The sequence below is a fragment of the Callithrix jacchus genome, chromosome 17, assembly GCF_049354715.1.
Source record: "Callithrix jacchus isolate 240 chromosome 17, calJac240_pri, whole genome shotgun sequence".
Lineage (NCBI taxonomy): Eukaryota > Metazoa > Chordata > Mammalia > Primates > Cebidae > Callithrix > Callithrix jacchus.
The window spans coordinates 54,329,709-54,357,110 of NC_133518.1; the positions used below are offsets into that span (position 1 = coordinate 54,329,709).

Consider the following 27,402-nt stretch of genomic DNA (forward strand, 5'->3'; position numbering starts at 1 on the left):
TCTCAATAATAATAATAATAATAAATAATGAAAATGCTGTTGATAGTGGGGAAGGTTATACCTTTGTGGGAACCAGAGGTATATGAGATATCTCAGCAATCATGTTTACTTTTAATGGGAAAAAAGAAAAAACAGATATCTCCATGCCTCCTCTCAATTTTGCTGTGAACTTAAAACTGCTCTTTAAAAATAAAGTCTTTTAAAAAATGAATGTAGGCTGGGCGCAGTGGCTCATGCCTGTAATCCCAGCACTTTGGGAGGCCAAGGTGAGCAGATCACGAGGTCAAGAGATTGAGATCATCCTGGCCAACATGGTGAAACCCTGTCTCTACTAAAAATACAAAAATTAGCTGGGCATGGTGGTGTGCACCTGTAGTCCCAGCTACTGGGGAGGCTGAGGCAGAAGAACTGCTCGAACCTGGGAGGTGGAGGTTGCAGTGAGCTGCGATCGTGCCACTGCATTCCAGCCTGGCGCCTGGCGACAAAGTAAGACTCTGTCTCAAAAAAAAAAAAAAGAATGTAAAGTGTTTATTGCATAATGACTTAATGGCAGGATGAAAATACATTAAAATATCTATTGGAAAGAAATTTTCAAAGTTAAGACTCCAATGTCAAAGTCTTTGGTGAGCACTTTCCCACACTGGCTGGGACTCATTAAAGCTCCCTCCTGTTGTGTTGAGTTCCATGCTGCCGTGATTTTGAGGAGGAGCAGATTTGGATGCACACTGTCAGGCACACTGCCACATGTTATTTTTGCTTAGGTGCTAAATGTATCCCCTAGGTGGTCACTGCTCAGGGCCCTGAATCCTGTGTCCCTGGAGAAGCCCACCTCATGTCTCCTCCAATTTGAGGAGCACCATCTCCCCTGCTTTCTATTCTTTATCAATCTCACTGAATCAAATCTCAGCCAATAGTTTGTCTAGTTGTCCCTTCAGCTGCCCTGTGGGAGCTGCGTGTAGTGTCTTTTCTCAGATGAGCAATCTAGAAGCTCACATCTTGGTTAGCAAAGTGCATGGCACACAGTAGTGACTCAGTAGAAGCTGAATGAAATAGAAACGTTATGATCTATTTCTTTACCACTTTATCACTGCTCCTCCTTGTATGTTGCCACTGCTGTTCTTTAGGTAATCCTGAGTTTTGTCACCTATTATATTAAGACCAGAATTTTGCAAGAAAACCAAAATGGAAAAATTCAAAAGTTCTCATTTTAAAACCACAGGCCTATTTGTTCTCTTTTGAATCTTTTCTCTTTTAAAATTCCACTCTTCAAGATAAAAACCACACAATATGTGACCTTGAAAAAGCAACTTAATTTCCCTGAACCTCTTTCCTTACCTGGGGATAATAACCACTCCCTTCAAAAGGTTTCTGCGAAGATTGAAATAAAATTATGTGTACGAACACTCCTAAGAGTTAGGTAAACTTGATTATCATTATTCCCTCAAATGTAGATCAAAACAATACCAATAATCAACATTGATAGTTACTAAAACAGAACAGTAGCCATTTGATCGCCCATGTATTCTTTTAATTTTTCCGAAGTTCTCCATTCCTTGGGTCATCTCAGGGAATGGATGGGTCAGCCAAGTCTGGGGAACCCCTGAGCCAAAGAGACCACTGCCTGACTTTCCAGAGTGTGGACCCCAAGGAGAAGCCCTTGCCCAACATGGCATCCAGTGGCAGCATTCCAGTATCTGAGGAAGAAGTCCAGAAAGATGAGCCTGAGAAACCTGCAGAGAGCTGTACATCCTAGCATAGCATAAGAAATGCTGCCAAAAACTTCCCAGGTTCCCATGGGGATGTGGAAGAGGCTGAGCAGATGGCAAACTGGAAGAGTTCTGTTTGCAAAGGGTAGATCCATTAGCAAATTAAAAGTAGAGCCTCAGGATGGGAACACCATGAGGAGAGGGGACAACTGTAGTAGCAGGTCTCCAAAGATGGCCCCCTGCCAACCACACCTCCCAGTGATTACATTCCTGTGCAGTCGCCTCCCACAATGAACCTGGCTTGGTCCTGTCATTTGCTGTAACCATCAGAATGCAGCAGAAGTGACACTGTGCCAGTTCCAGGACTGGCAGCTTTTACTTTTGCCCTCATGAGAAAAACAAGGAGAGAGACCAGGTGAAGGAGCACCAAGGGGCCACGGTGGTCCTAGACCAATCAGCTTAAGGCTGTCAGGAACAAATTTGAGGTCTGACAAAATCAGGTTTATTCACCCATTGCAGTGAGGGAGACAGCAGCCCAGAGGAACTGTGAGGCAGCTCGCCAAACAAACGTAAAGTGGAGTTAGTTTAGGATTTGGGGGAAAAGTGGAATTTAAATGGAGTAGATTATTTTTGCTTGTTTTAGAATTTAAAAATTGTTTTATAAATTGAAGTTATAAAGGAAACTTGAAAGTGACATTAAGAGTCAATTTTCACACAAAGCATTTGAAAAATGTATGTGCATTATGTAGATGAGAAGGCAGCTCAAGAAAAATGAGGTGGGGGGTAGCCACGGTGGTTCATGCCTATAATCCTAGAACTCTGAGAGACCAATGCAGGTGGATCACTTGAGACCAGGAGTTTGAGACCAGCCTGGACAACACGGCAAAACTCAGTTTTAACAAAAAATATAAAAACTGTCTGGACATGGTGGCACATGCCTGTAGTTCCAGCTACTCAGGAGGCTGATGTCAGAGGGTCACTAGAGCCTGGGAGGTAGAGGTTGCAGTGAGCTGAGATTGTGCCACTGCACTGCAACCTGAGCCACAGAGCAAGACCCAATCTTGGAAAATAAAAAAAAGAAGGATGAGGGGAGTATAGACCAGAGGGTGAGGGATGAAGGGGATGAGGGAAACTTAGGATCGTAGCCCAGTTACACACTGAAGCAATGGAGATCTGCTGGGAGCCAAGTAATAAGAATAAGTTAATACTGTGCCCGGCTGGCCCAGGAAATGCCAACAGATGCAAAGCCATATACAACATTCAAAGTCTTTTAATGTCCATCATTTCAACAAACTGAGATGTCATATTCCACAGACCATAAATTCCTGTAAGTCACCATTTTAGACTACACAATTTTTAGTATTGATCTGAGTGTTGATGGTCTCAAAGCAAAGCAGGCTCTGTATAAAGGGTTTAACATCAGGTCTGGACTACGGAGACCCCAGAGTCCTCCTGCTTCCTTGGATATTAGAAAGCTGTGGTAGATGTAGAATGGTGTGTCCAGAAAGCCCTCTGCATCTGAGTTGCAAATTAAAACTGTTTATCTGCCAAGTGACTTAGCTTCTCCAGGCAAAAGTGGAGTATGTCAATCTGACTTATAAAAGTTTCCAATAATCTGTGATTTTAGAAAACAAAGCTTCTCACTGAATAAGAAAGGCAGTTGTTAGCCACTTATAGCTGCTGTGTGCCTCTGGCTGAAAAATTTTCTCCTGTTAATTTTGCATCTGGCTTTATCCATGTATTGGTGCATTCTCGCACTGCTATAAAGAAATACCTGAGACTGGGTAATATATAAAGAAAAGAGGTTTAATTGGCTAATGGTTCCATAGGCTGTAGAAGAAACATGGATGCTGTCATCTTCTTGGCTTCTGGGGAGGCCCAAGGAAATCTATTATGGCAGAAGGCAAAGGGGAGATAGACAAGTCTTACGTGGCCGGAGCAAGAATAAGAGGGAGTGGGGACACCACACACTTTTAAACAACCAGGTCTCACGATAATTCACTCACTCACCATCATGAGAACAGCACCAAGGGGATGGTGCTAAGCCATTTATGAGCACTCTGCCCCCATAAGCCAATAACCTCCCACCATCTCCAACAGGAGAGATTACAATTTGACATCAGATTTGCTGGAGACACAGATTCAAACCATGTCAATCTGACTTTGTTATTCCAGCCTAATGTCTATCTAGGTGGATTTTTTTTTTTACATTCTTAGCCCAAGCTCATTTTATTTTCTCAGAGTGAAGAAGGCAGGCAACTCAGACCTTCCAGCCCAGTGCTGTCCTTGAGAGGACCCAGCTTTAGCTGCCATCTGCCGCAGCTGCATAAGAGAGCTCAAGCAGGATACGCAGAAGAACCACTGAATCCAGTCAATCCACGAAAAAGTGAGAGAATAATGCCTTGAATTTAGCCAATCTAGTGTGGAATGGTTTGTTGCATATAAATGGATTACCGAATCAGTCATTCTTCAAGAACTCTCCCCTGATGGCAGGATGGTAATTAGACCCCTGAAAATTAGATCCTACCCAGAGAAGAAGAAAATAAGGGAGAGGAATGAGCCTAAATTAAAAACTTACTCAAAAGAGACTTGAGTTTTAACCTCTAGTGATGGAAGTCAGAAAAGTAATGCCTCTGGGGGATGGATGGCTTGGCTGGAGAGGGCATAAGGGAGCCTTCTGGATTGCTGGCAATCTTGATCTGGGTGGTGGTTACATGGCCACATACATGTGAAAAATTCAGTGAGCTGTACACTTAAATACAAACTGGGAATAGAGTTCGAGAGCTAATTTCTATTATAGAGTAATGAAGAAAAGTTAACGAATTGTGTGAAATCTACACCTGCCACGAACATGGAAGTGAAAACAAACAGTGGCAGACATATGAAGTAAGCAAACATTTATATAGAAAAAAGTAGTATTTATTAATCTAAACACTGAGTGACCAAGATGCCAAACAGAAACATGATTAAGAACAGGGAACTTGAGAATATAAAATTATAACATTGCTGGAATACTCATTCTTGTAACTCCCACTTCAATTTAATTTAAAAGTAGATTATACCCTTTTCAAGGTCATCATCCCTAGAATTAGAGATGGAAAGAAGCTTTGAAATCCTCCTACACTGGTTCTCAAACTGGGCTGCACACTGGAATCACCTGGAGAGCTTTAAAAAATACTGATGCCTGGGTCCCACTCCAGAGATTCTGATGTAATGGGTCTGAGGTGTGGCTTGGGAATCAGGAGTTTTAAAACTTCCCCAGGTGATTTCAATGTGCTGCCAGGGTTGAGAATTATGGGTCAATTTCAACCACTCTTCTCACAAATGAGAACACATAGGCCCAGAACTGGCAAATGGTTTGCTAAATATCCATTAATTGGCTGCAGCCAATTTTCTCTGATGTGCTCTAATAGGAGGGAGCTGTGGTATGGATAATACCAAACAGTGAATAATCTAAGAATAATTTCTATTTGGTTCGGGAAAGTAGCACATGACTTCCTGGCTGCCGACTGGCCTGGCTAATTCAGTTGGGTCAAAATGAATGTGCTTTCTCCCGCACTGACACTGACAACGCAGCTCTGTACTGAGATGTGGAAAGAAGGTGGCCTAATTAAACGCCAGCTGGGGCCAGTTCTCCAGTGGGCAACAGTCAGGCTATCAATGGCACACAGTCACCATATGGATGTAGGAACTTGTCTTACCAGAGGGTTCCATGATGGATCAAAGTTAGCTTTCTGCTTACCCTATACTCCATGAGGGTTGGGGACCAGAGGCATAAAGAGGGAACAAAGGAAGAGGGGCTAATATTTTTCAAGGAGCTATTTGGTGCCAAGTTTCATACTAAGCATTTCTATAAACACCATATTATCTTGGACAGCTCTATGAGTTATAGGCATTCTATAACCCACATTGTAGAGATGAGGAAACTGAGGTTGAGAGAGGATGTGTAACCCAAAGCAGAGCCAGAATAGAAACTCCAGCTTATCACACTCAACACTTTCCGACATACCAGCTGTCTGTCGAAGAGGGAGAGATGCAGATGGACTTGGGTCATATCCTTAGATTTTAAGTGCTGCTAAGCAAACTTCACCTCTCAGTGTTTCCGTTCTAATAGTCTAAATGCAGCAAGCAGCAAAGATACCTCCAGAAAGTGCCTGTGCCGCCACGAGAATCTGTCTACAACCACAGGAGCATAACTGACCAAGAGCCCCAGCTGCCACTCTCAGACATGTCACCCACATTTATGCTGAGGTCACATTTCCCAGGCATTGTGCTGCTCCTCTCCAATGTCTGAGTCCAGTAGGAATACAAAGGTGGGCATGTTCCTAGGAGGCATGGGATTCCTCTGATGGAAGCCTTGCTAAATTCTCCTCAGATGGCACCCAGCCTGGATGCTTCTGCCCATCCTTCCTCCCCTCTCTCCTCATTGGGGTCTGACCTGCACTGCAGTCTGATGGCTCTCAGCCTTTTCCAGCTCTTGTTTTCTCTCACAGAGGCATTTCTCTTAATAAAGTCCCTGATGTATTTAATCCTACCTTGGCATCTACTTTTCAGAGGACCTGGATGACAGCAATGCCCCTCCATAATGGTGCCCCCAACCATATACACATCACAGTAGGGAAAGGGAGGAAGAAAAGGTCACCTGTGACTCATCAAGGGGAAGCTGGTCTGAAATTTTTTTTAAAAATTATAGGTACATAGGTGTATAAATTTACGGGCTGTATATTTTGATATAGCCATACAATACATAAAAATCACATCAGGGTAAATGGGGTATCCATCACCTCACACATTTATCCTTCCATTGTGTTACAAACAATCCAATTACACTCTTTCAGTTATTTTAAAATGTACAATTGTTGACTACAGTCATCCTGTTGTGCTATCAAATACTAGGTCTTATTCATTCTTTTTGTTTTTCTGTACCCATTAACCATTCCCACTGCCCCCTCTCCTGACCACTGCTGGCAGCCTCTGGTAACCGTCCTTCTACTCTCTATGTCCATGAGTTTGATTGTTTTAATTTTTAGCTCCCACAAATAAGGGAGAACATGTGAAGTTTATCCTTCTGTGGCTGGCTTATTTTACTTAACATAATGGCCTCCAATTCCAACCATGTTGTTGCAAATGACAGGATCTCATTCTTTTTATGGCTGAAGAGTACTACATTGTGTATATGTACCACATTTTCTTTATCGATCCATCTGCTAATGGACACTTAGGATGTTTCCAGAACTTGGCTATGGTAAACAGTGCTACAATAAACATGGGAGTGCAGATACTGCTTCGATATACTGATTCCTTTCTTTTGGGTATAAACTTAGTAGTGGGTTGCTGGGTCATATTGTAGCTCTATTTTTAGTGAGGTTTTTTTTTTTTTGAGACAGGGTCTTGCTCTGTCACCGGCAAGAGAGCAGGGGCACAGTGTCAACTCACTGCAGCCTCTTGACCTCTTGGGCCCAAGCAATCCCCCATCCGTAGTCTCCCGAGTAGCTGGGACTACAGGCATGTAGCATCACGTCTGGTTAATTTTTTTGTATTTTTGTAGAGACAGGGTTTTGCGGTATTTCCCGGGCTGGTCTCAAATACCTGAGCTGAAACAATCTGTCCTCTTTAGCCTCCCAAAGTGCTGAGATTACAGCTGTGAGCCACTGCACCCAGCCCTCTACTTTCAGTTTTTTGAGGAACCTCCAAACTGCTCTCCACAGTGGTTATACTAATTTATATTTCACCAACAGTGTACAAGGGGTTCTTTTTTCTCCACATCCTCTCCAGCATTTGTTATTGCCAGCTTTTTGAATAAAAGCCATTTTAACTGGGGTAAGATAATATATCATTGCAGTTTTCATATACATTTTTCTGATGATCATGATATTGAGCACCTTTTCATGTACCCATTTTCCCATTTGTATGACATTTTGAGAAATGTCTATTCAGATCTCTCATGCATTTTTTAAATTGTATTAGATTTTTTTCCCTATAGAGTTGTTTGAGCTTCTTACATATTTTGATGAGTAGTTTGCAAATATTTTCTCCTGTTCTGTGGGTTGTCTCTTCACTTTGTTTCCTTTGCTATGCAGAAGCTTTTTAACTTGATGTGACCCCATTCATCTATTTTTGCTTTGGTTGCCTCTGCTTGTGTGGTATTACTTATGGTTCAATCTTGGTAGGTTGTATGTATCTAAGAATTTATTTCTTCTTGGTTTTCCAATTTATTGTCATATAGTTGCTCACAGTGGCCTCTAATGATCCTTTGAGTTTCTCTGGTATCAGTTGCAAAGCCTCTTTTTTCATCTCTGATTTATTTGAGATGAAATAATTTTTTTTCTTAATTAATTTGGCTAAAGGATTTTATCTTTTAAAAAAGTTTTGTTGATCTTTTGCATTGTTTTCTTTATTTCGATTACATTTATTTCTGCTCTGATCTTTATTATTTCTTCTACTTATCTTAAGTTTGGTTTGCTCTTGCTTTTCTAATTCCTAAAGATGCACTGTTAGGTTGTTTAAGTTTTTCTTTTTCTTTTCTTTTCGTTTCTTTTTCTTTTTTTTTTTTTTTTCCGAGACAAGTCTTGCTCTGTCTCCCAGGCTGGAGTGCAGTGGTGTGATCTTGGCTCAGTGCAACTTCTGCCTTCTGGGTTCAAGTGATTCTCTTGCCTCAGCCTCCCAAGTAGCTGGGATTATAGGCATATGCCACCCAGCTAATTTTTTTTTTTTTTTTTTTTTTTTTTTTTTGTATTTTTAGTAGAGACAGAGTTTCACCACGTTGACCAGGCTGGTCTCAAACTTCTGACCTCAGGTGATCTGCTCAGCTCAGCCTCCCAGAATGCTGGGATTACAGGCATGAGCCACTGTGCCTGGTCAGTTTTTCTACTTTTTTGATGTAGGCACTTACAGCGATAAACTTCCCTCTTAGCACTGCTTTTGCTGTATTCCATAGGTTTTGGTATGCTGTGTTTCCATTATCATTTGCTTCAATAATTTTTTCAGTTTTCTTCTTAATATCCTCACTGACCCATTGGTTACTCAGTCATATATCGTTTAATTTCCATGTGTTTGTATAGTTTCCAAAATTCCTTGTTCTTCTAGTTTTAGTCCATTAAGATCAGGGAAGATACTTGATATTATTTCAGTTTTTTTAACGTTTTAAGACTTGTTTTGTGGCCTAACATATGGCCTATTCTTGAGAATAATCTATGTGCTGAGGAGAAGAATGTGTACTCTGCAGCCATTGCATGAAATGTTCTGTAAATATCTGTTAGGCCCATTTGATCTGTAGTGCAGATTAAGTCCAATGTTACTTTGTTTTCTGTCTGGATGATCTGTCCAATGCTGAAAGTGGGGTGTTGAAGTCTCCCACTATTATTATATTGGGGTATATCTAACTCTTTAACTCTAATATTTGCTTTATATATCTAGGTGCTCCAGTATTGGGTGCATATATACTTATAATTGTTATAATCTCTTGCTGAATTGACTCCTCTATAATTATATAATAATCTGGTCTCTTTTTACAGTTTTTGTCTTGACGTCTATTTTGTCTGACATAGATAGAGCTACTCCTGCTTTTTGATTTCCATTTGCATGGAATATCTTTTTCCATCCCTTTACTTTGTCTATGAGTGTCTTTATAGGTGAAGTGTGTTTCTTGTAGGCAACAGATCATTGGGTCTTTTTTTTTTTAATCCAATCAACCACTCTATGCCTTTTGATTGGAGAGTTTAGTCCATTTACATTCAATGTTATTATTGATAAGTAATGACTTGTTTTCTGGCTGTTTTGAAATCTTCTCTTCCTTCTTTCCTTCCTTCCTGTCTTCCTTTTAGTGACAATTATTTTCTCTGGTGGTATGTTTTAATTTCTTGCTTTTTATTTTTTGTGTTATCTATTGTATGTTTTTCGATTTGAGGTTACCATGAAGCTTGCAAATAGTATCTTATAATCCATTTTTTAAAACTGATGACAATGCTCGTATTAACAAGCAACGAGAAAACTAATTAAAATGCTACACTTTTTATATACATGTAGTATGGGAAATAAAAATAAATAAAAATAAAAATTTCTACACTATAACTTATTTCCCCTATTTTTTATTTTGTTGTTGTTTTAATTTATATCATTATTGTACCCTCTCTGTTTTGAAAAGTTGTTGTGATTGTTTTATTTTGAGATACAGTCTCACTTGATGCCCAGGCTGGCTGCAGCCTCGACCTCCAAGACTCAGGTGACTCACACTTCAGCCTCCTGAGTAGCTGAAACTGCAGGGACATGCCACACCACCTGACAACTTTTTTTTGTATTTTTTTGTAGTGACAGGGTTTCATTATGTTTCTCAGGCTAGTCTTGAACTTTGGGCTTAAGTGACCTGCCTACCTTGGCCTCTCATGAGTGCTGGGATTACAGGCAAGAGCCACTGCGCATGGCCATTTTTGACTGGTTCATTGTTTAGCTTTTCTACTTAAGATATGAGTCTGTATACCACAATTACAGTGTTACAATATTCTACATCCTTCTGTGTATTTACTATTAACAGTGAATTTTGTAGCTTCAGATAATTTCTTATTGCTCACTGACATCTTTTTCTTTCAGATTGAAGAACTCCCTTTAGCATTTCTTGTAGGACAGGTCTGGTGTTGATGAAACTCCTCAACTTTTATCTGGAAAAGTACTTCTTCATGGTTGAAAGATATATTTGCTGTATATATTATTCTAGGGTAAAAAATTTTTCCTTCAGTACTTGAAATGCGTCATGTCACTCTTTCTACTGGCGTGTAAAGTTTCCACTGAAAAGTCTGCTGCCAGATGTATTGGAGTGTCATTGTATGTTGTTTCTTTTCTCTTTGCTTTTAGGATTATTTATTTATCCTTGACCTTAGGGAGTTTGATTATTAAATGCCTTGAGGTAGCCTTCTTTAGGTTAAATCTGCTTGGTGTTCTATAGCTGTCTTATACTTGAATATTGATTTCTTTCTCTAGGTTTGGGAAGCTCTCTGTTATCTTTTTGAATAAACTTTCTACCCTCATCTCTCTCTCTCTACCTCCTCTTTAAGGCCAATAACTCTTAGATTTGGCCTTTTGAGGCTGTTTTCTAGATCTTGTAGTCATGTTTCATTCTTTATTCTTTTTGTTTGTCTCCTCTGACCATGTATTTTCAAGTAGCTTGAAATTGAAAGCTCACTAATTCTCTCTTCTGTTTAATCAGTTCTGCTGTTAAGAGACTGATACATCCTTCAATATGTCAACTGCATTTTTCAACTCCAGAATTTTTGCTTGATTTTACTTAGTCATTTCAATCTCTTTGTTACATTTATCTAACAGGATTCTAAATTCCTTCCCTGTGTTATCTTGAATTTCTTTGACTTTCCTCAAAACAGCTATTTTGAATTCTGTCTGAAAGGTCACATATCTCTGTCTCTTTGGGATTGCTCCCTAGTGCTTTAGTTAGTTTGGTGAGGTCATGTTTTCCTGGATGGTCTTGATGCTTGTGGATGTTCATCAGTGTGTACACACTGAAGAATTAGGTATTGATATGGTTTGGCCCACCCAAATCTCAACTTGAATTGTATCTCCCAGAATTCCCAAGTGTTGTTGAAGGGACCCAGGGGGGATAATTGAATCATGGGAGCTGGTCTTTCATGTGTTATTCTCATCATAGTGAATAAGTCTCATGAGATATGATGGATTTAACAGGAGCTTCCGCTTTTGCCTCTTCCCCATTTTCTCTTGCTGCTGCCATGTAGGAAGCAGCCCCTTCCAACACAGACCTGAAGGGCCAACAAGGAAAAAGTGGTTTCGTAGGCCGGGTCCAGGTCCCCCATGCTGTGTGCAGCCTAGGGACTTGGTGCCCTGTGTCCTAGCTGCTCCAGCATGGCTGAAAGGGGCCAATGTACAGCTCAGGCTGTGGCTTCAGAGGGTGGAAGCCTCAAGACTTGGCAGCTTGCATGTGGTGTTGAGCCTGCAGTTGCACACAAGTCGAGAACTGAGGTTTGGGAACCTCCGCCTAGATTTCAGAAGATGTATGGAAATACCTGGATGCCCAGGCACAAGTTTGCTGCAGGTGTGGGGCCCTCATGGAGAATGTCTGCTAGGGCAGTGCAGAAGGGAAATTTGGGGTCTGGGCCCCCATACAGCATCCCTACTGGGGCACCACCTAGTGGAGCTATGAAAAGAGGGCCACTGTCCTCCAGACCCCAAAATGGTAGATCCACTGAAAGCTTGCACCATGTGCCTAGAAAAGCCACAGACACTCAATGCCAGCCCATGAAAACAGCCAGGAGAGAAACTGTACCCTACAAAGCCACTGGGGTGGAGCTGCCCAAGACCAAGGGAACTCACCTCTTGCATCAGCATGACCTGGATGTGAGACCTGGAGTCAAAAGAGATCATTCTGGAGCTTTAAAATTTGACTACCCCTCTGGATTTAGGACTTGCATGGGCCCTGCAGCCCCTTAGTTTTGGACAATGTCTCCCATTTGGAATGGTATTTACCCAATACCTCTACCCCTGCTGTATCTAGGAAGTAACTAGCTTGCTTTTGATTTTACAGGCTCATCGGCTGAAGAAACGTGCCTTGTCTCAGATGAGACTTTGGACTGTGGATTTTTGGGTTAATGCTGAAATGAGTTAAGACTTCGGAGGACTAACGTTGGGAAGGCATGATGGGTTTTGAAATGTAAAGACATAAGATTTGGAGGGGCTCTGGAGACAACAGATGCTGGAGAGGATGTGGAGAAATAGGAACACTTTTACACTGCTGGTGGGAGTGTAAATTAGTTCAATCATTATGGAAGACAGTGTGGTGATTCCTCAAGAACCTAGAAGTAGAAATTCCATTTGACCCAGCAATCCCATTACTGGGTATATATCCAAAAGACTATAAATCCTTCTACTATAAGGACACATGTACACGAATGTTCATTGCAGCACTGTTTACAATAGCAAAGACCTGGAATCAACCAAAATGCCCATTGATAATAGACTGGATTGGAAAAATGTGGCACATATACACCATGGAATATTATGCAGCAATCAGAAATGATGAGTTTGTGCCCTTTGTAGGGACATGGATGAACCTGGAGACCATCATTCTCAGCAAACTGACACAAGAACAGAAAATGAAATACCACAGGTTCTCACTTATAGGCGGGTGTTGAACAATGAGAACACATGGACACAGGGAGGGGAGCACTACACACTGGGGTCTGTTGGGGGGAATAGGGGAGGGACAGCGGAAGGTGGGGAGTTGGGGAGAGATAGCCTGGGGAGAAATGCCAGATATAGGTGAAAAGGAGGAAGGCAGCAAATTACACTGCCACGTGTGTACCTATGCAACTATCTTGCATGTTTTTCACATGTACCCCAAAACCTAAAATGCAATAAAAAAATATTTGGAGGGGCCAGATGCAAAATGATATGGTTTGGTTATGTTCCCAGCCAAATCTCAACTTGAATTTTATCTCCCAGAATTACCATGTTTTGCAGGGGGACCCAAAGGGAGGTAATTTAATCATGGGGGCTGGTCTTTCCTGTGCTATTCTCATGATAGTAAGTCTCATGAGATCTGATAGGTTTATCAGAGGTTTCCATTTTTAATTCTTCCTCATTTTCTCTTGCCACCACCATGTAAGAAGTGCCTTTCACCTCCTGCCATGATTCTGAGGCCTCCCCAGCCAAGTGGAACTGTAAGTCCAATTAAACCTCTTTTTCTTTCCAGTTTCCAGTATGCCTTTACTAGCATCATGAAAACGGACTAACACAGGTATTTTTTTATAGTCTTCACAATCTGGGCTTATTTGTACCTATCGTTCTTAGGAAGGCTTTCCAGGCATTTGAAGGAATTTGGGTGTTGTGATCCAAGTTTTTGGCTGCTGCAGCCATATATGCATTAGTGAGTACCCCAAGCCCAGTAATGCTGTGTAATGCCCCAAGACTTTGGTGGTCTTGGATAAGATCCAGAAGAATTCTCTGAATTGCCAGGCCTAGACTCTTGTTCTCTTACCTTACTTACTCTCACCCAAGCAAATGTAATCTGTCTGTGCTGAGCTGCCTGGAGCTGGGGGGAGGATGACACAAGCATCCCTATGGCCACTAGCACTGGAATTCCACCAGGTCAGACCTGAAGCCAGCACAGCACTGGGTCTTGCCCAAGGTCCACGGTAACTACTACCTAGCTACTGTGTATGTTCACTCAAGGCTCTAGGGCTCTACAATCAGCTGGACAAAGCCAGCCAGGCTTGTGTCCTTCCCTTTAGGGCAGTGAGTTCCCCTCTGCCTTGAGTGGGTGTGGAGATGCCATCCGGGAACAGGACAGAAAACTTTGTAATTTACCTGGTTCTCTATTTTACTGAGGCTGAGTTGGTACCTAAGTCACAAGACAAAGTCCTCACAACTCTTCCTCCTCCCATTTCCACAAGGAGAGGAATCTCTTTGTGGTTACCAACACCCAGGAACACAGCAACTACTGCCTGGTCACTGCCAGTGTTCACCCAAGGTTGAAGTGCTCTTCAGTCAGCTTGTGAAGAATGCTGCTAGGCCTGGGACTCTCCCTTCTCTGGGCTCAGGTCACTGGGCTCCCCTCTGGCCCAGGGCAGGACCAGGAGTGCCATCCAAGAGCCAAGGCCTGGAACTGGGGACTCCAGGAGCCTGCTCAGTGCTCTATTCACTGTGGCTGAACTGGTAGCTAAGCTACAAGACAAAGTCACCTTTACTCTTCCCTCTCCTTTTCTCAAGCAGAAGGAATCTCTCTCTAGAGCCACCACAGCTGGGAATGTGCTGGGTCATACCTGAAGCCAGCACATCTGAGTCTCACCCAAGGCCCATGATGAGTACCACCTGGCTACTACTGCTGATTATTCAGGGCCCAAGGGCTCTTTAGTCAGCAGGTGATGAATCCTGCCAGGACTGGGTCCTTTCCTTCAAGGCAGTGGGTTCTGGCCCACGTATGTCTAGAAATGTCATCAAGCACTTAGGGTCTGGAACTGGAACCTCAGGGTTGCCTGGTCTCCTACCGTACCGTGGCTGAGCTGGTATCCAAGTTCCAAGATAAAGTCCTCTTTACTCTTCCCTCTCCGTAGGCAGAAGGAATGAGGCTCTCCTAGAGCTGCGAGGTGCACTGCCTGGGGCTGGGGAGAGGGGTGGTATAAGCATTCCCTTGGCCACCTGACTGCTGTCTCACTGGATTGTGTGCCCCTGAAGTCTACTGGCTCCAAGCCCAGCACAGCATCAAGACTTGCCCAGGAATTGAAGTCCCTATGGCTTGAACTGCCTTTCAAGTTTATTTAGGACCACAAAGCACTTTAGCCCTTCTGACTAGGACTGGTCTAATGCTCCCTCCATGGACACCAGTTAAGTTCTGCCTCATGATGCTTTCTGCTGTGACATAGCAGCACTAAGCTCCAATGCAAAGTCCCATAATTATTTCACTCTTCCTCCCCTAAATGCACAGATTCTCTCCATACCACACAACCACTACTGGAGCATGGGGGAGGGGTGGCATCAGCAATTCAAGACTGTCTTTCCTATCCTCTTCAGTGCCTCTTTCAGTGATCAGGGATAGGAAGTTAAAAGCAGGTATTGTGATTGCTCACCTTATTTTTGGTTCTTATGAAGATGCTTTATTGTGTGGATAGCTAAATTCAGTGTTTCTGCAAGGAGCACGATTGGTGGAAGCTCCTGTTCAGCCATCTTGTGCCACCGTCTCCCTCTTTTCTGGTCTGAGATTTTGGTGAAAGTGAAGACTACAGAGGAACAGCTTCTCAATGTTTGCCTTTAGTCATTGGTCTTGGTGCTATGAAGGAAGGTGGTTTAGACAAGTAATTGACTAGCATTTCAACTAGCCCTGATTGAGGGCTAATTGCTAATAAGTCACTTGTTACTGCAGGTGATGACAAGTACCAACTTGGAAATGATAGGTGTTCTTTTTTGAACTTGTCATGTATTTTTGGGAAAGACATTCAAACCCTGTAGCCTCTATAACTCCTAATAGTGAGGTTTTCTTGTCATCTTTTACTCTTCCTGAAGAAGGAAAGTACATGACATGCTAATTCTAAAATACCTAGAAGGAAAGTGGTGTGTGCCCACCAATGCCGTTTATCAGTTTTGGAAGTACTTGCCAATGCCACTAAATAGCAAAAAAAAAAAAAAAAAAAAAAACAGAATAATGTCTAGAAACAAATCTAACAAAAATTGTGTAAGGTCAATATAATGAAAACTTGAAAACTCCACTGACAACTGGGCCTCAGTGACCCTGAAAGAACTGCCCAGCACAGGGTTAGACAATTCCCAGTGATAGTAAATGATTTACCTGCTTGAGCCTTGCAGACCCTGGAGAGGGCAAAGAACTCGCCTTTCATACACAAGCCGACCAATCCAGAGCTCATAACCCCAGCTTCCCTCTTCATGGCCTTCTTTATGGTGCTCTCACAGTGTGGGAGACAATCCAACTGCCCAAATCATCCCAGGCCCACATCCAGACAGCTAGGGACAACCTCTGCACCATTCCTGAGCTCATCGACATTGTTCGAACAAATCAATCCTAAACTTGTTTACCCTGCCTCACTTTTTTCTTCCTCACAATAGGGCTTTAGCCCACTAGTTCTCATTCTCTTTCTACCTGACACCTCTTCTTGGGAATTCTGAGTAATTATTTTTTCAATGGCAATAGTCTCCTGATATGTTGGCCTTAGTGAATGCTAAGATTTTCTGTGAAGAAACTCTATTTTAAAACACACTCTAAGTAAAATACCAGATTTTTTTGCTACTAAATTTAACATGGAAAAATAGTCAAGTGAAAACAACTGCTGGGCAGGGTGGCTCATGCCTGTATTTCCACCACTTTGGGAGGGCAAGGTGGGTGAATCACTGAGGTCAGGAGTTCAAGACTGGCCTGACCAACATGATGAAACCCCATCTATACTAAAAATACAAAAATTAGCTGGGTGTCACCGTGGGCACCTGTAATCTCAGCTACTAGGGAGACTGAGGCAGGAGAATCGCTTGAACCCAGGAGGAGGAGGTTGCAGTGAATTGAGATCATGCCACTGCACTCCAGCCTGGGCGACAGAGAAAGACTCCACCTCAAAAAAAAAAAAAAAAAAGAAAACCATAAAAATTCTGAAACACAAGGGTAATGTAGGGTGGTGGGGAGAGGGGATGGACAGAGTGGCTGATGGAGGGTGGGGAGGCAGGGATGGCACTATGAACCATTAAATGGTTTGATGAACGTAGTGGTATAAATCTCAGCAACAGTATGAAAGAAATATTTTCAGGAATACTAATTTTCATTTTGACCTTCATTTTGCCAGGATGGAAATAAAACGTCAGTCATTTCAGGGCCTCACGCCCACCAGCCACCATCCCCAGCATTGCTCTAAAAACCGTTGAGCTTACTTAACACCCAGGCTTCAGGGTTGGCTTCTGATCCTTGGTAGCTCATCTATCTACCCTGCATCCTTGTTTAAAATTGTCTGCTAGAGCTTTTGTGACACAAACCCTTCCTGAATTACTTCCTTCCCAAGACAAGATGGTGAGGGAGATGGGAATGTAACTCACCATAAACACTGTGAATTTGTGACGGGGTGCACCCCAGGTGCTGCAGGACCATCCAGAGAAAGGAAGGCTTTATGGAAGAGGGGACTGTTGAGCTGGGCCTTGAAACATTAGCCAATTCCGCATGGCAAAAATGGGTGGCTGTGTACACAGTATCACAGCAGAAACAGCACAAGCAAAGCTGGGGCTGAAGTGAAACCAGGTCTGACTTCTTGAGCCCAACTTGACCATGCACTGGGGAGGCAATTCCTAGAAATATGGAGGGACCAGAAGTGAGCTGTGGGAGTGAACAACATAACATGGCTATAGATTAGCCACTCCACAGAGCAGGCTCCAGCAACCACTGGATAGAAGGAAAATCATGGGGCCAGGCGCGGTGGCTCATGCCTGTAATCCCAACACTTCGGGAGGTCAAGGCAGATGGATCACAAGGTCAAGAGATCAAGACCAACCTGGCAAACATGATGAAACACGGTCTCTACTGAAAACACAAAAATTAGCTAGGTGTGGTGGTATGTGCCTGTAGTCCCAGCTACTCGGGAGGTTAAGGCAGGAGAACTGCTTGAACCTGGGAGGCAGAAGTCGCAGTGAGCCGATATCGAGCTCCAGCCTGGCGACAGAGCGAGACTCCATCTCAAAAAAAAAAGGAAAATCATGGATCTCACCATCTCTGCAGGTATTTAGGTATTTCTAGACCCTGAATCAAAATTTAAAGTGGTCCCTTTAAACTTCGAAACAAAATCCAGGAGTTTCTGTGTGTTCCTTTCACAGCTCCCTAATTGGATGAGTCATTATACAACCTGAATGTGTCATGGGTTCACTGGCCAGCTAGCCCTCTTCTGAAAGAGAGGGCCCTGGAAGGGAGGGAAGATTCAAGATAATCTAGTGAAAGCCAGAGGTGCAGGCAATCCTACCAGTCAGATCAGAATCCAAGGCATACACTTCTATGTCCACCTCTTCCAAGAGTAAAATTGATAGGATTGTCAATTTCTTCTTTCCACATTATTCCATTTATTCAGATTAGCAGCAACAAATGCAACCAGAAAACACCAGGTAATTCACACTTTTTCTGTATTTTACCCTCCATAATAGTCAGTAGTCAGTTTTCTCAGGGTTTCTCAGTCACAATTCCCATCTGGAATGTAACTGGTTTCCTACTTTCTTAATAAATTCAGATGGCATTCTACTGTCATCCCTTTACATTCGCATTATTTCAGAGTCACAGGCTGCTTCTTCATTGGCATGCACTGCTTCCCCACTGCCTAGCTAAGTGTCTTGAAAATAATAAAGGAACCAGAATGTTTTTAGATTCAATATCATTTTCCTTTTCCTTTTCTTTTTCCTTCAGTGTCCAAAAGTCCTATCATTTTCTTTCAATGGATTTGAGACTTTTTTCCCTATGGCAAATATACTCACTTCACAAAACAAGCTGAACTACTTCAAAATAGCATGTATGAAATAACGGTAGAACATCTCCACTGAGCTGTTTTTAACTATCATGAGTTCCCATTCAATTAGTAGTGAGTGAACTCTTACAGAGCACTATGGTTATATAAAGACGTGAAAACACACAACCCCTGATTTCCAGAAAATGTCTAAGTTACCTGAAGTAAGACCCACTTACTTGAGAAAAGGGAAACCACTACGTCTACTTTTACATTCACTGCTAAGCAGGGATTCCAGTTGGTGTTCTCTAAATTCTCACTTTCCAAAAAGGCAGTGGTACTTACTGAGTGCCTTTTCTATGCCAGGGGCATTGGGCTAGGAGCTTCTGGGTGGCTTTCTGAATCCCCAAATAATCCCATGAAATATGAAAGACTTTTGGAAAGAATATTAGTAGAGAAAGTAACCTAAAAAGCCATTTCACTTTGGGAGGTTGAAGTGGGAGGACCACGTGAGCCCAGGAGTTTGAGAGTAGCCTCAGCAACAGTGTGAGACTCATCTCTACAAAAAATTTTCAAATTAACCAGGTGTGGTGGCATGTACCTGTAGTTCTAGCTACTTGGGAGGGTGAGGTGGAGAATTACTTGAGCTCAGGAGTTCAAGTCTTCAGTAAGCTATGACTGTGTCACTGTACTCCAGCCTGGGCAACAGGAATATCCTGTCTCAAAAATAATAATAATAAAACTATTTTCCCATTGATCTCCTCAACCCTGGATTCTGGGTTTTCCTAAATTAAGAAAACTGCCATAATCTTTCAAAGCTCAGTTTTTATGAGGCAATTGGGTATTATTATTACATATACTAGAATCATATAAGAAGTTCATTATTAAACTTGGGGCTGCAAATTATTCTATGAAATATCTATCAACCAACAAATTCATTTTAGAGGGGTATTTTCAATATTCTATCCGTCTAAAAAAAGTCTTCTATAAGGGAACTAATTTCAAGATCATTTTTACTAAATAAGCTGTCAATGGATTCTGTCAATTAGTGTCCCTGGACTAATACAGTCTTTAAACATTTAGACTGACCTCTGCTGGACAGTCTAATAACCTTTCAGCATTTTTTTTTTCCCCCTAAGATAATATGATTAGGAAAGGGGCATGCCCCTACCCTCTTTATTTTTTTTGAGACAGAGTCTTGCTCTGTCGCCAGGCTGGAGTGCAGTGGCACAATCTCGGCTCACTGCAACCTCCACCTCCTGGATTCAAGCAGTTCTCCTGCCTCAGGCTCCTGAGTAGCTGGGACTATGGGCGCGTGCCACCATGCCCAGCTAATTTTTGTATTTTTAGCAGAGACAGGTTGACCTCTTGACCCACCCACCTCAGCCTCCCAAAGTGCTAGGATTTCAGGTGTAAGCCACCACACCTGGCCCCTGCCCCAAATTTTATCTAGTATTTAGTAACAGACTTACATAGTTCAATTTACAAATATTAATCAAGCCCTCTACACCACCTAATGGCAAAATCTTACATTGCATTTGGCTGCCAGACATGTGCCCAGAGGCAGAGTGGGAGGCTGATGAGGTTACATGAGCTATCCAGTCTGAATGCTCCTTTTCATGGTCTCTTCCTCCTGTGCAGGCCAGGCTCTCTAATGTATACATGAGTATCTGCGAAATGGGGCTGCTTCCAGGGGCCTGTCAGAGGCCAAACCACTGTATCTTCTGGGTTCACCTTAAAACTAAAGTCTGCCACTTTGTGGTGGTCACTTGTGCCCAAACTAGCCCGTGTAGATAAGTCTGATTTGCGTGGTGCAAACAAGCTGAATTTTGATATAAAGTGCTAGGCTTAAATTTATATAAAATTGCAGAAAAAAAACATAAATGACCCTGAAAATAAGTGATGCTTTTCCATTTCAAATACTCTTTTAAAACAATGCCTGCTTCTCATAATAAAAATTACATAATTATTTTTAAAATGCTATAAAGGAAAATATTAAAGAAAAACTGCCTACAATTCCATCTACCAAGTTATATTACAATTTTAGTTTATTTGTGCCAATCTCTTTTCTGTAAGCGTGTATGCGTAAGTATGGGTATTTCCTTACTTCACTCCGTTTCATTTTGTAGCTTGCCTTTTTCACATGTTGTATTGTGATTATTTCTCAAATAACACAATTTTTATTTTCTGATGATACACCATCATTTATGTAACCAATGTCCTACTATTAAACATTGGGGTTGTTTCTTTTTTTTTTTTTTTAAACTGTAGGACAATTTATTATCCACATAGTAACCTAAGCATTATGTGGCTTTTAGTGGCACTTATTTTGAAAAGCACATGGCTTGCCCGTGATCAAAACAGTCATTTAAATTTAGCTTACTTAGCAGTTCTAAAGGCTAAATTCTGGTTTTGTTTGTGCTGCTGAGAAGACAGACCCATCACAATCCCAACAAGTCTGCTTCTGAACCTTATTTATTTTTGAGAAAATCTGATCCTACTGAAACTTGAATGAAGATTTCAAATCTGTATGCAAATACACATAGGCATTATTGTTTTGCAGATGGAAAAATGAGGGCTCAAGTCATAGACATATATGATGGCAGAGCAATGAGAAAATCCTGGGCTGTTTTCTAACATGGTAGAATAGGGTTTCAGACCTCCTGAATCCAGCAAGGATGTAATTTGCAAGTAACTACTCCCTTGAAAATCAGAGTTGACCACACTTATAGTGAAATTCATTCCTGATGGTGCTTACTGGGTTTCACTCTGGTGCCGGAAGCTGGATTAGAGACTGTCCATGTTCCTTCAAGAATCCTCAGCAGTGCACAAGGGAAGCACCTTTCTGAGGGAGACAAGCTTGCATCTAGACCTTCACAGTGGTGCAACATAACTTCTCAGAGATTGGCATGCCGCCATTCAGTGAACTTGGGAATTTCAGAAGACCAAGTGTCAGCACAGTGTCTGCTGAAGTGCAATGCCTGGCTTCTTAGGAAAGGCAATAACACTAGAAGCAGGCCCTTCAGATCCATAGATGGACTGAAACCAGGATTACTTAGCAAACAGGGACTGGCCGAGTGGCTGGAAGGTGCGACGGCTGACCATTCTCTTGTTTAATAGAAACATGTGGGATTTCCTGCCCCCAGGGATGTGGCAGAGCACAGCATCCAAAGAATAAGTGGTGACTTGGCCACTGACGTGCAGTTTCCCATAGAGCTCATCAAATTTGGCCACAAGGGCAGGCACATCCTTCACTTTTTCCCTCACTTTGGCCAGCACTTCCTCTGAGAACACCTGTCTCTTCACATATTTTGATAAATTTCCTTCTGTAGCATTTTTTAGTATCTCTATCACGTTTTCCAACATATTTAACTGGATATGGAGTATAATATTTAAATTAGTGCAGGTTATGCTTTCTGAATTCATGATTTGAGAAAAAATGGACATAGCTTGTGCTACCTCATTCTGATTCAGAGCTAATGCCACAGCGAAACAGGATGCTCTCCTGGAGAGAATTTCTCCTTTGAGTAGGGCTTCTTCTCTTAATGTAGTACAGATTTTAAAAGACTCAGGGCTATTCAGTTTATAGCAAATTGCAAAAGCAAGAACATAGGTATCTACAGTGAACTTCACATCTTGGTTTTTCATCTCTATCAAGACTTCCAAAGCACCTGGTCTTTCATGAGCTCCACTGCAGATTCCTCAAGATCCAACTCGTAACACAGCCTCATGAAAAGTGGTCCGAACTTATACTCCCCCCGAGTGATATTTCTGTTCTCTGCATGGTACCTGTAAATGACATTTTTAGCCAGCTCCACATGGTCCCGGGACTCACACAAATGAAGTAAGGTTATCAACTCCTCCTTCAAGATGAGCTTGTTCTGGCTCAGTTTCTCTTCCAAGTTTCTAAAATAGGTTTCTTTAGTGCCAGGAAGATTACATGCAATGGCCACTTTCTTATGCTGAAATTCTTTTAGTTTCACAATGTTATCTGTAAGTAGGTATCTGCAGAGCCGGAGCCTCCCACTCCAGGATACACCGAAATCTGCAGGGCCTGCAGGAGAACTCCACTGGAAGGACGAAGTGCCGCAGCCATACTCCTTTTTTTTTTTTGAGACGGAGTTTCACTCGTTACCCAGGCTGGAGTGCAATGGCATGATCTCGGCTCACTACAACCTCCACCTCCTGGGTTCAGGCAACTCTCCTGCCTCAGCCTCCTGAGTAGCTGGGATTACAGGCACGCACCACCATGCCCAGCTAATTTTTTGTATTTTTAGTAGAGACGGGTTTCACCCTGTTGACCAGGATGGTCTCGATCTCTTGACCTCGTGATCCACCTGCCTCGGCCTCCCAAAGTGCTGGGATTACAGGCGTGAGCCACTGCACCTGGCCCAGGGCTGTTTCTAAATAAAACTATGCTAAATGGCCTTTTATATAAATATCTGACCAAATATTTTATTATTTCATTAGGATATATTCCCTAAATAAGCTCACTGGGGCCTGGCACAGTGGCTCATGCCCGTACTCCCAGCACTCTGGGAGGCAGAAGCAAGAGGACAGCGCGAGTCCATGAATTTGAGACAAATCTAGGCAACCTAGTGAGACCCTGTGTCTACAAAAACAAAATAAAAAATTAGGCAGGCATGGTGGCATGTACTTGTAGTCCTAGCTACTTGGGAGACTGAGGTGGGAGGATCACTTGAGCCCAGGAAGTCAAGGATGCAGTGAGCTGTGATCATGTCACTGTACTAGAGCCTGAGCAACAGAGCTGTCTTGATTAAAAAAAAAAAAAAAAAAAAAAAGGAAAGCTCATGGGGTCAAAACTTATGGAGTATAAACATTTTCAAGGTTCCAAATACAAGCAATGCTAGAATTACTCTACATAATTGTACCAATTTCAACTTCCATCAGCAACATGGGAGTCTCCATTTTTACTTCCACTTCGCCAAAATTCAGAATAATTTAGAAAGTTCTTTGCCAAATGGATAGGCCAGGAAAAAAAATTTCCAGTATAACTAACATATTCATATTTATTTATATTCATACTTTCATTGGGCATTTATATTTTTTCTGTGAATTATACATTCATGCCCTTTGCCCATTTTTCTATTGGTACTTTAATATTTTTCTTATATATGAGTTATTTATTTATTTTCAGATGGAGTCATGCTAAGTCTGTTGCCCAGGCTAGAGAGTAACAGCGTGATCTCAGCTCATTGCAACCTCTGCCTCCCGGGTTCAAGCAATTCTCATGCCTCAGCTTCCTGAGTAGCTGGGATTACAGGAATGTGCCACCATGCCCGGCTAACTTTTGCATTTTTAGTAGAGATGGGGTTTCACCATGTTTGGCCAGGCTGGTCCTGAACTGCTGACCTCAAATGATCCACCCACCTCGATCCCCGCAAAGTGCTGGGATTTCAGGCGCCAACCACTGCACCCGGCCTGAGTTCTTTATATAATAAGGTTAACTCTGTTGGTCTCAATGTGGTAGCATGAATTTAAGTCACTAGTCCAAATATACCCTGAAATTATTAGTTTGGGTGTGGTGTAACTTTACCTTTGGCTCAGTAAATTCTTTCCAGGAAAAAAAAGAAAAACCCAACTCATAAAGTATAGGACAAGCCCTACCAAATACTGGGGACACTTAGGTATTGAGTGGTCAAAAAATAAAATAGGACGGACCAGGCACAGTGGCTCACGCCTGTAATCCCAGGCCTGAGGTCAGGAGTTTGAGACCAGTCTGACTTGGCCGGGCGCGGTGGCTCACGCCTATGATCCCAGCACTTTGGGAGGCCGAGGCGGGTGGATCGTGAGGTCAAGAGATCGAGACCATCCTGGTCAACAAGGTGAGACCCCGTTTCTACTAAAAATAAAAAATTAGCTGGGCATGGTGTGCGCGCCTGTAGTCCCAGCTACTCGGGAGGCTGAGGCAGGAGAATTGCTTGAACCCAGAAGGTGGAGGTTGCAGTCAGCCAAGATCGCGCCATTGTGCTCCAGTCTGGGTAACAAGAGCAAAACTCAGTCTCAAAAAAAAACAAAAGAGACCAGCCTGACCAACAGGGCGAAACCCCGTCTCGACTAAAAATATAAAAATTGGCCAGGTGTGGTGGTGGGCACCTGTAGTCCCAGCTACTCAAGAGGCTAAGGCATGAGAATCACTTGAACGCAGGAGGCAGAAGTTGCAGTGAGCTACAATGGCACCACTGTACACTCCAGCCAGGAGGCTAAAGCAAGACTCTTGTCTCCAAAAAAAAAAGGAAGTAGAAAAAGGCTACATATCTCAACAACTAACTGAACATGTCTCTATATTAGATTATTCTTACAGCTTTTTTTTTAGTTTTTAAAAGATAGGTAACTGCCTTAGTCTGTTTAGTATTGCTACAAAGGAATATTGACTAAAGCTAAGTAACTTGTTTTAAAAAGAGGTTTATTTAGCTCACAGTTTTGATAGCTGGAAGGTTCCAGACTGGGCATCTGGTGAGGGCTCAGGCTGCCCCACTCATGGCAGAAGTGAAGGGGAGCCAGTGTGTGCAGAGTCCACATGGAGAGAGAGGAAGCAGGAGAGAGGCGGGGAAGCTAGGTCCCTTTTAACAACCAGCTCTAGTGGTAACTAATAGAAGGAGAGCTCATTACCCTGAGAACTCACCAAACCATTCATGAGGGAGCCACCCCCATGTCCCAAACACCTCCCATTAGGCCCTACCTCCACCATCAGGGGTCAGATTTCTAAATGAGGTTTTGGGGAACAAACATCCAAGCTACAGCAGTAAGAGAATATTGATCAGGCAGTTACAATGCTATTATTTAATAAAGCTCTCCATTCATCCATAAGTAGTTATTTTTGTGGCAGAATAACTTTCTCTGTTACTTTTTCTAAATTTTTCTGTTTTTAATCAATTCCTTTACTGTAAAATGTCATTTTAAAATTTTTATTTTATTTTATACAATTTTAACAGTAGAGTAATTTTGCTGTGGAAAATAAAATTTCATCTTGCAAGAAAGAGAAAACTCAAGACCAACTGGCATCTTTATTTACATATTAGAGCGGGTCAGCCAATGAAAATCCTAGAAAAAGAAGACAACAAACATTCAGTCAAAAGAAATAATTGTCTTAAATTATATCCTCATTGTTTCATTCGTTCTAAAACCTAAAAGCCCTACACAATGGTGGCAAAATGAGGTTTGTCTTTGTTCTGGTGCTTTTCTCAAAAAGGACCTAAAAACCTATTAGTGAATATTCCTGCTGTGTCCTACAAAACAACCTAAAATGGCATTCTGGGTCCTCTTCCATTAACAGTAATCAGAGCATAAAAACCAGAAGTACACTAAAAGGACCAGAAGTACACTCAGAAGGAGAAGGGAGATGAAAGAGGCCCACAGAGAGCTGAGCTCCTGGGTCTGAGAACATGAGTAGGAAGAAATGGGAACGGAAGCCTTTTCCAGAACTAACACCAGCCTACACATATGGCCTGGACACAGGCACAGATTTACACACTCCCATATGGAGGCAGGAAGTGGCCAGCCTACACTGAGAATCAATGACAAATGGCAGATGGACAGACAAAAATCAAGTTTGGAAAGTATAATGTATGTAAATTCCACTGGAATGAAGATAAATAATTTCAAGTGCTAAATACAAGAAATATAAAGATAATCCTCATAGAATTGTGAAAGAGGAAGATAACTTAAATTTCTCCAGCAATATCCAAACAAAATTCATAGAGAAATTATAGAACAGATCATTGGAAGCAAATCAATAGAAGTGTGAACTCACTAGCAGAGATGACAAAATGTGTTAGAGATTTTCTGTGATTAATATAGGTCTCAAGATGATGATGATTATTATTTTGAGAGAGAGTCTCACTCTGTCATGCAGGTTGGAGTGCAGTGGTGCAATCTCAGCCCACTGCAACCTCCACCTCCTGGGTTCAAGCAATTCTTGGACCTCAGCCTCCTGAGTGGCTGAGATTACAGACATGCACCACCGCACCCAGCTAATTTTTGTATTTTTAATAGAGACAGGGTTTCACCATGTTGGCCAGGCTGGTCTCAAACTCTCAGCCTCAAGTGATCCACCTACCTCTGCTTCCCAAAGTGCTGGGATTACAATCATGAACTGCTATGCCCAGCCACCAAGATTATATGTATTCATCAGGCTTCTTATAATGGCTTTAGTTTCCCTAGTGCTTTGATGGCCTGATGCCAGGAGGAGGGTGTTTTTGGTTACCAAACTAACATCCCAGTTACTGGAAAGTATAAACTGTTATAAATCCATAAAGTGGCATGAGATGAAAAAACCTGTCTATTGAGTGTCTGACTGGCAGAAATCATTTTACCAAATAGAATTTAAGAAAAGACAATCCACAAGCCCATAAGAGTACAGATAGATTCTGAAAGTTGCTGACCCTCCCTTCAAACAGTCCGCCTGCTTGCTCCACAGAAATCCCTGCTAATGCCCCCTGCCCTTCAGCTTACTGGCCTCGTATTTCTGCATTCATCTTCCTCATCACTAGGCTTCTTGAGTATCTCCTCTCTCTGCTAGGAGGTAAATGCCAAAGTCTCTTAAATCTGTTTTTATACAAACAGAATTTCAGTAAAATTCTATATATTTTAGTGTATAAATTAGTTAATTTATATTTCATTGATTGTCCAGGTGTCTGTTTGCCCATTCATCCACTGCTTTGTTCACAAAAGAAAGAGATCTCATATGTATAAGAACCAATACAGAAAGGACTTGAAAAAAATATCTCTGGAATGAGTGGCTGATA

At 42.1% G+C, this 27,402-nt stretch overlaps 2 protein-coding genes and 1 pseudogene across 52 annotated transcripts in view; all 3 read right to left on the minus strand.

Moving 5' to 3' along the window:
* COLQ (collagen like tail subunit of asymmetric acetylcholinesterase) overlaps window positions 1–15,369 on the minus strand; it is a 93,921-nt gene extending 78,552 nt beyond the window's left edge. Inside the window, exon 1 of the mRNA XM_078354306.1 lies at window positions 15,290–15,369. The gene's annotated coding sequence lies outside the window, so the exon portion shown is untranslated. The remainder of the gene's footprint in view (window positions 1–15,289) is intronic.
* HACL1 (2-hydroxyacyl-CoA lyase 1) overlaps window positions 1–27,402 on the minus strand; it is a 94,291-nt gene that overhangs the window by 29,267 nt on the left and 37,622 nt on the right. For 17 of the 50 annotated variants that reach the window (XM_078354297.1, XM_078354276.1, XM_078354296.1 and 14 more), the window contains one exon: window positions 25,550–25,699. The exons of 32 other annotated variants lie outside the window; for them this stretch is intronic. In XM_078354297.1, the coding sequence (XP_078210423.1) occupies window positions 25,667–25,699 (33 nt within the window). In that variant the 3' untranslated portion in view covers window positions 25,550–25,666. Of the gene's footprint in view, window positions 1–15,372; window positions 15,490–25,549; window positions 25,700–27,402 lie in introns of those variants that run through there. One more of the 50 variants, XM_078354264.1, reaches the window with a different exon arrangement.
* Window positions 18,581–22,734, minus strand: LOC100409210 (pentatricopeptide repeat-containing protein 2, mitochondrial pseudogene; annotated as a pseudogene). Its single transcript, XR_614894.5, has one exon. The product of XR_614894.5 is annotated as a pentatricopeptide repeat-containing protein 2, mitochondrial pseudogene (transcript).